The 12,488-nt window shown below is 52.3% G+C and overlaps 1 protein-coding gene across 1 annotated transcript; it reads right to left on the bottom strand.

The window, feature by feature from the left end:
• Window positions 1-6,737: 6,737 nt before the first annotated feature.
• On the bottom strand, window positions 6,738-9,659 carry TMEM185B (transmembrane protein 185B). Its single transcript, XM_004423905.3, has one exon. The coding sequence runs from the start codon at window positions 9,225-9,227 to the stop codon at window positions 8,175-8,177; it is 1,053 nt and encodes a 350-aa protein (XP_004423962.1). The 5' UTR covers window positions 9,228-9,659; the 3' UTR covers window positions 6,738-8,174.
• Between the last annotated feature and the right edge of the window lie 2,829 nt (window positions 9,660-12,488).

Genomic DNA, 12,488 nt, shown 5'->3' with positions numbered 1-12,488 from the left:
TCTGTGTCCCAGTCCCTGCCTATCAGAATGAAGGGAGAGTCTCGGGATTCTGGGAAGGGTTTTCCTCCTTGATAAAAAGAGACACACAGGGGAACTTCTGCTCCTCTCTGCTGCCCATCCCTCATCTGTATGCGACACCTGCAGCTGTGTTCGGGGACCCTGGGGGTAGATATCACCAACAGTTGAGGATGAGAATGGCACAAGAGAAAGGTGGGAGGCCTGCCTTCCTTGATGAATTGTTGAGCAGGGGACTCTGTTCACTTGTCACTCTGCCTCCGGATTTCTTGTGATGTGCCTTATTAAGTCACTATTAATTATTGCCAAGGCATCCTGACTGATCTTTCCTCCTTTCTCCACGGTTCTGGGCCGGCTCATGCTGTGACACCTCCGTGTCTGTACCAGGCTGGCCCCACTCAACTCAAGCACTGCCCTCCCACCACTGCTGGGTTTCAGGAGTTCCCTCCCCGCTCCCCCAGCACTTGTGTCATTGTATTTGTATCACCTCTCAGGCCTGGGTGCCCTGTGTGTGCCTGGGAATTTCTCAAGGGCAGTGGCCATGCCTCATTTATGGTGAGCCCACTTGTATGAGAAAACCTCGGTTGAGTCCACCTGCGTCTTTCTTCCCTGTGAGTCTCCTTTACTCCTCACACAGAACACTGCATTACTGACGCTTCCAGTCACCAAACGTGTGGAGGTTTTTCCTCACACCAAGCAATTCCCTGCGATACGGGCCCGGTGTCCTACAGTTCCGCTCAGGTCTGACACTATTACTCAGCGATAGCGTCAGACTCCACAGGTTGAGGGCTCAGTCCCACAGACTGCCCCCTCCCCGCTTCAGATGCCAATCACAAATCACCTGTGCTTCTGACCAGCTGGCTATAGACCAGAGGGTCCCACAACTCCCTCCTTGGGTTAGATTAATTTGCTAGAGCGGCTCACAGAACTCAGGGAAACACTTTACCAGTTTATTAAAGGATATGACAAAGGTACAGATGGACAGCCAGATGAGGAGATACATAGGGAGAGGTCTGGGAGGGTCCTGAGTGCAGGAGTTTCTGTCCCCGTGGAGTTGGGGTGAGTCACCCTCCTAGTATGGATGTGTTCACCAGCCTGGAAGCTCTCCGAACCCCGTGCTGTGGGATTTTCTGGAGTCTTCCTCATGTAGGTATGATCAATTATTAACTGTTTCCAGCCCCTCCTCCCTCTCTGGAGGATAGGGAGTGGGGCTGAAAATTCCAAGCTTCTGATCATGGCTTGGTTTTCACAGTGACCAGCCCCCATCCAGGAGCCATCCAGGAGCTCACCCTGACTCACCTCAATAGAACAAAAGATGCTCCTAGTGTTCTTATCACTTAGGAATTTACAAGGGTTTCAGGAGCTCTGTGCCAGGAACCGGGGGCAGAGACCAATATATATACATTTTCTATTATCTCACACCCCTGCACTCAGTACACAGTAGGTGCTCAGGGAATGTGGGCTGAGCAAATGTTATGCTTGATCTCCTGCCTTTGGGCCTTTTGTGCTTAGTGTGCGCTATGGTCTGAATTATGTCCCCCAAAATTCATAAATTAAAGCCCTACCCTCCAAGGTGACGATTTTGGGAAATGAGACCTTTGGGAGGTAACTAGGTTTAGATGAGGTCCTAAGGTGGGGCCCCCATGATGGGATTAGTGCCCTCATAAGAGGAGACACCAGAGACCTTGCTTCCTCTCTCTCTCTGCCATGTGAGCACACAGCAAGAAGGTGGCCATCTGCAAGCCAGGAAGAGAGCTCTCACCAGAATCCGACCATGCTGGCCCTGATCTCAGACTTCCAGCCTCTAGAATTGCGAGAAATAAATTTGTGTTAAGTCACCCAGTTTAGGGTATTTTGTTATGGCAGCCTGAGCTGACTAAGACAGTATGTTTTAGGCACAGGGCTGACTGTCACTTGACCTTGTGGTGTGGGGGCTGCCTTCCTGAGGGAGAGGCCTGCACCTTCTTCCTTTCTGGGCCTTGCCCTCCTGTGGACCCCTGGGGCTGGCCCAGGCCACCAGTGGAGCATTGGGTGGCCCACATGGCCTGCTCTGAAATGTCCCCTTCTTATCTCCCACAGGTCCTCAAGCAGGGTCTATGGGGTGGCAGGGCCTCAGGGACGTCCCAGGCAAGGCCCCACCTCCCCATCCATGACTTGTGCCTGAAGCCTCTTGGGAGGATGGTGGCCATCACAGACTATCCCAGACTGGATGTTCCACCCGTTTGGCCTCCCACAGCGGGGACTTGGTTTCCCCATTCTGACATTTTCGGAGCCCCTGTGGGTCACAGCATGCACCTCTGGGCTGAGGCAGAGTCTGGCCTGGTCCTCAGGGTCAGCCAGGAGACCAGGCTCAGGTGTTCCATCCAAGGGGACAAGAGCCAGTCAGGGGACAAGAGCCAGTCAGGGGTCAAGGACAGAGTGGGAGGCTAAGCAGAGCTGGAACCAAGAGAAGGGCAAGTCAGGCCTCCAGTAGAGAAAGGGTCTTCAGTGATGTTAAAAATATTTAGCGACTGGACAGCAAGGGCCCCTTCTCCACCGCCCGGGAGTCCTGTCATTGAACATGCTGGATAGTGGGAGGTGGGGGTGTGGGGGCAGTGGCAAGGTGGCCTGGCGGGGGTGGTCAGCGGCAGCCCCGACTGGATATCAGCAGTGGCCTGGGACAGTTGCCACAAACAGGAGGGGCGCCCACTGTCCTCATTGGTGGCTGGTCACTCAGTGTGCAGGGGGACTGGCTTCCTGGAAAGGTCCCAGGCTGGTAGAAGAGTCTTTGAACTTCCCACACTACTCACTGCCCTTGGTTAATGCCTGGAAGGGCCAGGTCAGAATGCCAGAGTGGCATCGAGGGGTGGGACTTCAGCCATGTATGACCAGTCATGTTTCAGCTCCGGAGAGTCGCTCAGGCTGAAGTGGGGACAGAAGAGAAGGGCCACGGTGTGGAGAAGAGGAAGGAGGGCTGGTGACACTTGTGGGGGTGGGGAGAGGCACTTATCTGGGAGGGCAGGTCCCTGTGACAGGGCGGTGAGGGGACCAGCGGGGATGTGGGTGGGACAAGAGATGTGATGGGCCATGTGGCCCCAGATTCTGCACCAGAGTGTTGCTGATGCAGAAAGAAGCATGAGGCCCTTGGGTGCCTGGCTGTGGCTGCGGCCTGGGCGCAGGGTGAAGGAAGTGCCACACACGGGGGTGCAGGGAGGGGGGGCAGAGGCAGAGGGGCTGAGAGGGGAGACAGAGAACTCTGAGCTGCTGCAGTGGAGAGAGGTTTCAAAACCCCTTCCCCTCCCTTGCCCTTCAGTAAGCTGTTTAACAAACAGGACATCCTGAAAACACAGAGAGGTGGCCTGTGAGCTCTGGAGGAGTGACCGTGCATCTCTATTTCCTCCTGGTAGTCAGGGTCAGCCACCCCAGCCAACACAGCCGCCCTTTTGACGGACTGTCAGGGGGAGATAGTGCTGCTACCACAAGATGGATCTCCTCTTGGCCCCTGTTAGTTCTAGGTGAAATTAAATGGAAGACACCAGCAGGACCAGCAAAGGGCTCAGGCCCCCAAGAACGAAGGTGTGAGTTACCCACTGGGTTAAATAACCCAACTAACCGGGTGCCGGCAGAGGACAACGGGAATGTGGAGAGTCACGGAGGAGAGAGGCCATCCTGTAAGTTGCTGCAGAAAGGACAGAACCTGTTATTTTTCCTTCATTGCTATGTCATATGGATTTTACTACATTTCACACAATTTTCCTTCCTCTCTCTTTCCCCCACTATAATATAGGACAGAGGTTCTCAGAGTTTTTGGTCACAGGACCCCTTTAACACTCTTAAAAATTGTTGAGCACCCCAAGGAGCCTTTGTTTATGTGAGTTATATCAACATTTACCATAGTAGAAATTAAAGCTAATAACTTTCAAAATATTTATCAATTCATTTAAAAACAATAAATCCATTACATGTTAACTTTTTAAAATGAAAAATAACCATATTTTCCAAAACAAAAAAAAATTGGGGAGTAGAAGAGTGGCCTTGTTTTTGCAGTTTTGCAAACCTCTAATGTCTGGCTTTGTAGAAGGCAGCTGCATTCTTGTATCTGCTTCTGCATTTAACCTGCTGCACTGCGTCGTCTCGATGGAAGAATGTGAAGAGAATCGGCGTCCCCCAGGGGTGTAGCTGGGGAAGGGAGGACCTCGTGGACGCCCGGGGCCCCTGGACTGCACTTCGGGGGATGTTGTGGTACTTAATTTTAATCCACACATTCCAGAATGCACGGAGAGAACCACGACAGAGCGAGAGGAGGAAGAGACCCCTCCAAATGTCCTCGATTAAGTCGGATGAAGTAATAGATGGAGCAGCTTTGGAGCAGCTTTCTCCTTCAAAAGGGGAGGAGCCACTGTCGCGTAGCCGGGCTGGATGCATTATGCTAGATGGCAGCAGTATTTTTGAAGCATAAGAGTGGGAATGATGCACATCAGACGGCCAAGGGACTTGGCATGGTGACTTTGTCATTATCTTTGGTTACCCAGCATCTGAACACCCTTCCTTTTTGGGCAAATCCTCTACTGAGTTTTGCCAGAGTCTGCCTCCTACTAGAGCTAAAGGAGCCAAACAATGTCTCCTCTCCTGTTCTGGAAGCTGCAGAATGATGCATACCTGAGGTTTACCCAATCATATGCTCCCTCCTGGTACTTGAATCTTGAGCTCCTGGCAGAGACAGTTGAGGAATTACTCATGGCAGCAGGGGCAACACTGGTGACATTTAATATTTTGGTGCCAGTGTCATGTGGCCAACAGTGAAGTACCAGCCGTGGCATCCACACCAACCAGTCCGAGGTACGAACTTGCTGTTTCTGGCAGCACAACTTCCCTTGATTCTTATGAATCAAGGCCGAGCTTGGTCCCAGCCGTCCTGTCAGTCTGTGAGCCACCTGGATCCTCCCGAGTTCCCTTTACTGAGTCAGGATTGTCACCTTCTTCCCTCATCTAGCATGCTGCTGAGGCCTGTTCTAGTCTCGGCTTCTTCCTCGTTTCCTAGCACCTCCTACCTGGCTGGTTGCCCTGTGCCCAGGCTTGACCTTCCCAAGCCTCCTGCAGAGCTGCCCAGAGAAGGCCTCCGAATTCAGCACTATCATAAAACTGTCCCGTGTGGAGCATCCAGGGCCTCTCCACAGCTTACAGAGGGGTCTCGAGGCACTCTTCCTCATCTCGCTTCAAACCCCACCTCTCCCTCCACAGAAGATTCCTTTCTAATTATTACTACAATGTTAAACAACTAACTTTTAAAATTTATGGAATGTTTGCAAAGCAGAGGGGAAAAAATTCATGATCTACCACAAATTTTGTCTTCTTTCCAGGCTTTAAAATAATCTTGCAACATGTGTGCAGACTGGGTCATTGTTCCTTGGCGGTATACCGGCCCACTCCACTGAGGTGGGGCGTCGCCTTGTGCTTTGGCCAACAAAACGAGTACACTGGACACACGTCACATGTGAGCAGGGGCTATATTTGTGCTTGCAGGGTTTGGCTTGGCCTCTTGTGCTTCTGCCATGAGAAAGTACAGCCTCAGGCAATGTTACTCCTTCACCAGGAACCCAGAAGAGAATAAGGGATGCATTGTGCAGCAGAGCTGGATCAGACCCACGGCCTGGAGTGTTATCACCGCAGTCAACGTGCAGAGCCCAGAGTGAGAGTTTATAATTGTAGGTCACTCAGATTTTTGAGGTTCCTTTGCAGCAAAAACCAATACATCACCTTATAGCAGAAACTGCAGTTACAGAATTTGACACATGCTAAATATTGTGGATAGTCAGCGTTGCATGGCAATGAGGTAAATCCCCAGGCACAGCTGAGATTATATTAACTTTTACACACTAAACAACATTCTACAACCTGTCATTCCCACTGGTTTTACTCAGTGGTCTTGGAGCAGGAAAGAGGTCTGAAACAGGATGACCCACCTGGGTGAGAAAGCTCGTAATCACACTCAGACACCAACCCTCCAACACTTTGGGGGAGAGGAGAGAAGATGGGTTGGGTGAGTGTGGGGAGGGACCCATCAGGTTAGGAGGATTGTTTCAGGTGCCAACAGGAGGGGCTGGTGATCCCACTGCTGCCCTCAAATCTGCCCTTCCATTCCTCCAGCAACCTGCTCCTCCACTCCTAATCTTACTGCAGTGTAAGTCAATGACTTTGAGATATTATTTGGGGGTGGATTGGGGGTGATTGGGGACACTGGGTTCCTGAAAACAAAGATGGGCCTGAAGTTCCAGGTGAAGGTCACTCCAAGGCCGGTAGCATCCTTCCATGCGTTTTGCATACCCTGCTTGTGGCTCCTTCCCTCCCACAGGCAGGCTGCCGTGATGAGCACTCTCTTCTCATCACTCCTAACTGTATACTTTCTGTGTGCAGGCAGGGGCCACATCTGCATTGCTCTCTAATGAATCCACATTTCCTAACACCATGTCTGGCTCAGAGTAGGTCTGCAATAAATATTTGAGAAAATGAATCCTTCTTTATGAAATGTTACATCCTCTGCTGCTCAGGGCTGCTTCCCACATTCTCACGGCTGGTGTAAACCATCAGCATGTGCGTATGGGACCTGCGCTCGGTCCTGGCCTGCTAAGCTGAGCTGCAGCTCCCTCAGGCTGTCAGGTATCCGGGTTCCCAGGGGCTGGATTTTGTTGCCAGCATTTGTTGTTAGCATGCTCCCTCACCAGGTAATTAAATTGTTTACTTAATTCATATGGAGGCCAATACAGATCACTTTTACTAAGCTGTAATAATAAAAATGGATTCCCTCCAGTCTTCTCCCCCGTAACATCAATACTTCTTTTAATTTTAACCTCTTTTTGAAAATGTTTATTTGGTCTCAGTTAAAGGAATGTTACTCTCCCAGGATCTGGTTTTTGCCCTCTGATTCCCTGGTGTACCACCTGTACCTAAAGAAACATTGTACTGATTTAAAAAATAACCTGAACTATTATTTCCCTGTTGCTGACAGATCAAAAAGCTTGGACCTTAAAATAATACCTAATACTTTTGGCCATTTTTGGTTAAGGCCACTCTCTTCAGCTTTCCAATGACAAGTAATACTTTATATTATGGCCAACTAATGTTCTAAGATTCTTAGAAATGGACAAACCACTTGTTGCTTATTTTGGTTGTTCCTGAAGAGAGGTAATCATCTGTGTGGGAAAAATTCAAGGTGCTAAATAACAGTGTCAGTTTATGGCCTGGTACCACACTGGCGCATGTCACCTGTTACCAAAGGATGGTGTCTCCTTTTTCTAAGAGAGACCTTAAAACTGTGCAGACTGAGTCATTTACCACCTGAATATTAAGATCCCTGGGATTTTCAATCTCTATATTCATGCCTAGTACTTTGATATAATCCCACAACAGGTACATACTAATATTCTGAGCAATCTTTAAGAACACCTGCAGTAGACATATATCTTCACATATAAACTTAAAAAAAATACTTTAACATAATACATTGTACTGCACGGAACTAGAATCAACATAATATACTACATTGCTAAAATATTCACATAAGTATCATATATGCATGGATTCACTGCATTAGAAAAATTCATCTAATTGGCTTTTAAAGACCAGTATCAATAAAGCCCAAAGAAAAACTATTTTAACAGTAGGAACACTAAAAATAACAACTATGAGGTTTATAAACAAGTGGTGGGAAAGAGAATTCTTTATATTTGCTATTGATTTACATTACAACAGGCACAATCTGAAATACAAGTTTAGGCTAGCAGTGTATAAAAATACTTTTTAAAACAATACTTTTCATATATATAGTGCCACTTAAAAAACCCCCAGCTGCGTAGTTATTCCATTTGAGGACCTACTAAAACAATTCAACTTACTACTCCCAGCTAGCTACTTAAGCATTCACCTGGGAAGTTCTCTCACACATGTACACACACCACACATAGACACAGCCATATATTAAAGTATCCTCCTACATCTATGGTACATACTGATGAGTCACTGATAGGCATCAATTTCAAATAAGGCATGAGATGATGGTGTTTAGAGCCTGTTTTCAGTTCCAGGTTTGGGACGGTCGGACAAAGAGGCAAGAGTAAGGTGGACTCTGTGTGTGTGTGTATGTGGTTTCTATTTCACTTATGGGCACTCCCTAGAAGACGAGTTTAATCCGGCATATCAATATTTAGCTTGGGAGGTGGGGGAACATATTTTCCAGGGCTCTGGGTGATAACTACCCTGGCCTTCTTTCCAAACATTGGAGCAATTTTAGGAGCTTCTGGAACCGATGTTTCTTCGGGATCTTCACTATCTTCATGATGTAGATCATACGAAATGTTCCCATATTCTCTTAAAAACGGGAAAATTTCAAGCAGAAACTGACAAAAATCTTTACGAATACCAAACCACCAATGGTTGCCCCCTTTTCGCCTAAATGTGGTGGCCATTAAAGTTATTAAGGAAAGCCAAAGGGGGACAAATATGGAGATGTAAGAGAATGTATTGTGGCCATCCAATCTGTGAACCAGCAGAACCTCAAAGGTGAGCAGGGGCACCACAATCGTTATCCAGCTGATGGCCATGGTCACGTGTGTTCTCCGCTGTTCAGCAACCACATCCAGGGACCGCAAGAACAGGAGGGACCAGACGATGTAATAAAGGACGACCAGGCAGAGAAACGACATGAGGATCCACAGGGGCACGAACACCACCAGCCACGGCCAGTGGATAATCCTGTCCAGCCTTAGGGCGATGAAGATGAACTGCAGGATGTTGACAGAGCACAGGATCTCCAGCTCCAGCGACCTATCGTGTCGGAAGCCCCACACGCAGGCGGCCACGGACACGGGGGATACGAAGAAGAGAGGCATGAAGACCAGCAGCCAGAAGTGGGTCCCCCTCTCCACCCTGTCGCAGACCAGGACTTCGAACATGAGCAGCAGCAGGTGGATGCCCACGGCGATCAACATGGCTTTGAACTCCACGCAGGCCTCCCCCTCGGCGCGGTAGCGAGGGTTTCGGGCCCAAACGCCCGCGCCCACCGAGGCACCAGCGATGACCAGGAGCTTCCACAACCATATGGGCGCGAAGACGGCCCAGTAGCTCCACTGGATGACGCCGTCCAGGCGGAGGGGCAGCAGCACCGAGAAGAGCAGCAGGCAGGCGTAGATGAGGAACTTACTGGGGTTAAAGTCCTGGAACAGGCCCCTGGGGTTCATGGCGAGGCTGCTGCCCGCCCGTCCACACAGGCTTGCTGCTCGGCCCTGCTCGGCGGCCCCCGCCTCCCCCGCCCGGCCTCAGTCGGCTCTAGGTGGGCAGCCAGCAGGAGGGCCCGATCCGCGGCGCCGAAGGCTGGAACACGTGCGTGCGTGGTCACGTGGCCAGGCCGGAAGCGCGGTGGGCGCGGCGTGCGCGCTCCCCCAGCGAGGCGCGGGCCCCAGGCGGCGCGGTGACTGGGAGCCTGACGCTGTCTCGGCCCCGCCGCCCGCCTTCACTCCGTACCCATCTGGAAGGCAGCTCCTGCGTGTGGCGCAGGCAGGGACGGGGCGGGCGACTCCGGCCCGGGGGCCCGGCAGGCGGCTGACTCCCTAGCTGGCCCGTTGGCAGCGAGCAAGCCGGGACCTCGGGCGAACGCTTCCTGGCGGCGGCGGGAGCAGGGAGGAGGGAGTGAGCTCACATCCTCCGGCCGGCCCAGGGGCGGGGCTAGCCGGGGGCGGGATCCGGCGAGGGGCGGGGCCTATCCGGGGCCAGGATCCAGACGAGGGGCAGGGGCGGGGTCGGGGCGGGTGTGGGCGCGGCCCGCCGCGCGTGCACCACCCTCACCGGCAAACGACGCAGGGGCTCAGGCGCCCGCCGTGAGACTCCAGCGTGGGGAGCGCGGAGGCGGAACGGCGGGGGCCGGGCGAATGTGGGAGTTTGTGAGCGAGGGAGTGGGTGCCGGTAACTGTGAATGCACAGGGCGGGTGTGCATGTGTGAAGACGTGTGTGTAGGTGGGTGTGCGCGCGCAAGTGAGGCAGGCGGTGAGTTTGTCCTTGTGCCGAGGAGGGAGGCCCGTGTGTGTGTGTGTTTGTGTGTGTGACAGTGTGAGTGTGAGTGAAGTCAATGCATGGGGTGGAGTGGGGGGTTTTGCCTGGAACACATGGCTTCCAGGGCCGCACTCCCTAGTGGGGCAACAGACATTCTCAGGCTGCCCCTTTCACCCCAGAATTGGCGGGCAGGTGCTGGGGAGGGTGGTAGGCCCGCAGGGCTCCTAGGCAAAGCCCCAGGGAGCAGGTGCTTCCTGCCGCAGGTCACTCGGCAGGTTAGGAGCAGAATGGAAACTCTGATCAGGGGCCTCGACTTGAAATCCCTAATCCTCATTTTGACTTATTTGGCCCTGCCTCAGCCTGATTCTCACAGAACAATGTTGGGGAAAGGGCACTGGACCACAGGTCAAGAAATTGGGGTTCTAGTCTAGGCTCTGCCACTGACCAGCTGAGAAACCTAGGCAAATTCACCCCCTTCTGTCTCTGCCTCAGGTTCCTGTGCTAAGTTGGGGGCTGGCCTCAGTGGTCTCCAAGGGCCAGCAGTGCTGCAGCAGGTCTGTGATTTGGAGCACCCCCTCTCTTGCCAGCTGGGCCAACCCTGGAAGACTCCTGCCTGTCTTCTCTGCTCTTCCCTCAAGCAGCAGAGCCCTGGTTGCTCCAGCTTCCTGCCTCTCAGCCCCACACATCCCATGCAGCGCAGTCCTCTGCCGTGGGTATGGGCTCTGAGCGGGGAGGCCATCAGAGGAACGCGTCTGGTGTCAGGGTCTCCATGGGGTCACAAGGAAGCTTCCTGAGAGAGAAGTGAGGGCCGTGGTCCAGAACCAGGAGCTGGGTTTCCCCGGCTAGCATCAACAGGATGTTCATGAGGTGTGTGGGGTGGACAGTCCCAGCCCTCAGAGATCTCCCCACAACTTTTCTTGCTTCCACCTCAGCTAGGGGCAATTGGGTGGTCCTGGGAGAGGGACTCCCAGCTGAGTGAGCCCTGCCAGTCCCCAGGGTTCAACCCTGAACCCTGATTTCAGATGTGTGTTCAGGGCCCCTTGTTGCTGCCCCTCAAGTGTCACTGTGGGAGAATGTTAGCTAAGGGGGCTCTAGCCCTTCTCCCTCAACCCCTTCCTCCCATCCAGTTTCTCTAATGTCTGTTTTGTGTACTGGTTTTACTTTTACTATTTCCTTTCCAGAAGGGATTTGTCAGCTAAAACAAAACTTGAAATTCAAAACCGCTGTACCAGTGCAACCATGAAATGCGCTAATAAAAGCATGTAGGATTATTCTGAGGATTCGATGAATCAATACATGGAAAGCACTTGGTATTTAAAAAAATGGGAGCTATTAGTATTACCACATTGGGGAGAGTAAAGCCTGAGGAGGGGAAGGGCCTACCTGCAGCTCCGCAGGGAGGCGGTGGCAGAGCCAGGTCCTCTGGACCCTGTTGGAACAGTCGGAAATCCTCCCCAGTCTCCTCCCTGTAGCCAGATGACCTCAGGGCCTCTGCTGCCAGCTTTGTGGAGCGTGTTTTCCCGTCCCTAGAGCTCCTCATTTAAGACAAGCGCTTGGTTCTCCTCATCCAGGAGCGGGGTCTCAGGATGGCCTGTCACGGTGCAGTGTGCCCCTGCTGCCCCACTGCTGAGGGAGGTCAGAGCCCGTTTTCAGGTGTGTGCTGTAGCCGCAGGGAGAGGGCTGCTGTCTGCCAAGCCCTCAGCTGGCTTTCCCAGGCCCCTGGGCCTGGACCCGCAGTCTGTACATCAGATGCCCTCCTTTGCTGTTCTCCTTGTTGGGGTCTGTCTCTCAGACCTAATCTTGTCTTTATATTTACCTTGAAAGCTAACATGGATTGTGTGCTGTGTGCCAGGTGCTGACGACTGAGCTGCCTGTGAGGCTGGTACACAAAGTGTAAATTCATTCATTTACAACGGGCGTGTGGTGGGGTGGGTGCTCTCGTCCACCAGCGCAGGCCTCCCTCTCCCCAGTCAGATTGCATAGGGTCCTGAGATATGACGTCACTGCTTAGCATCCTCAGTCCCAACTCCCCTTTCTGACCTGAGAGGCCCTCCTGAGCTCGCTGTGGCCCACCTGCTCGCCAAGTCCCTTTCGTGTGGTCTCTTGTCCGTCTGCTAACCTTCCCCTCAGTGTGCCGTGCATGACTGCTGCGTTTCGAGGCCCTGCTCTTCTCTCCTCAGAGGTGGCCCACCCCCACGGAGCCTCTCTCTTTCCTGGACCACCAAGACCCAAGACAGGGCCTCAGACCCTGGGAAACCTGCTCGACCCCTGGTGGACTGGTCACCCTTCTCTGACCTCCCCCGGTGTCAGGGGCTTTGTTCCTATCGTGGGACTCATGTCACTGGATTGAATCTGGCCATCTTTTTCTCCATGAGATTTGAGTTCCAGACAGCCAGCCACTGCTCATGTCATAGCAAGTGCTTAAGAAATGTTGCTCAAGTGAATTAATTTGA

The sequence above is a fragment of the Ceratotherium simum genome, chromosome 9, assembly GCF_057802395.1.
Source record: "Ceratotherium simum simum isolate JZ-2026a chromosome 9, ASM5780239v1, whole genome shotgun sequence".
NCBI classification, from domain to species: domain Eukaryota; kingdom Metazoa; phylum Chordata; class Mammalia; order Perissodactyla; family Rhinocerotidae; genus Ceratotherium; species Ceratotherium simum.
This window is presented reverse-complemented; position numbering and strand designations above follow the sequence as displayed.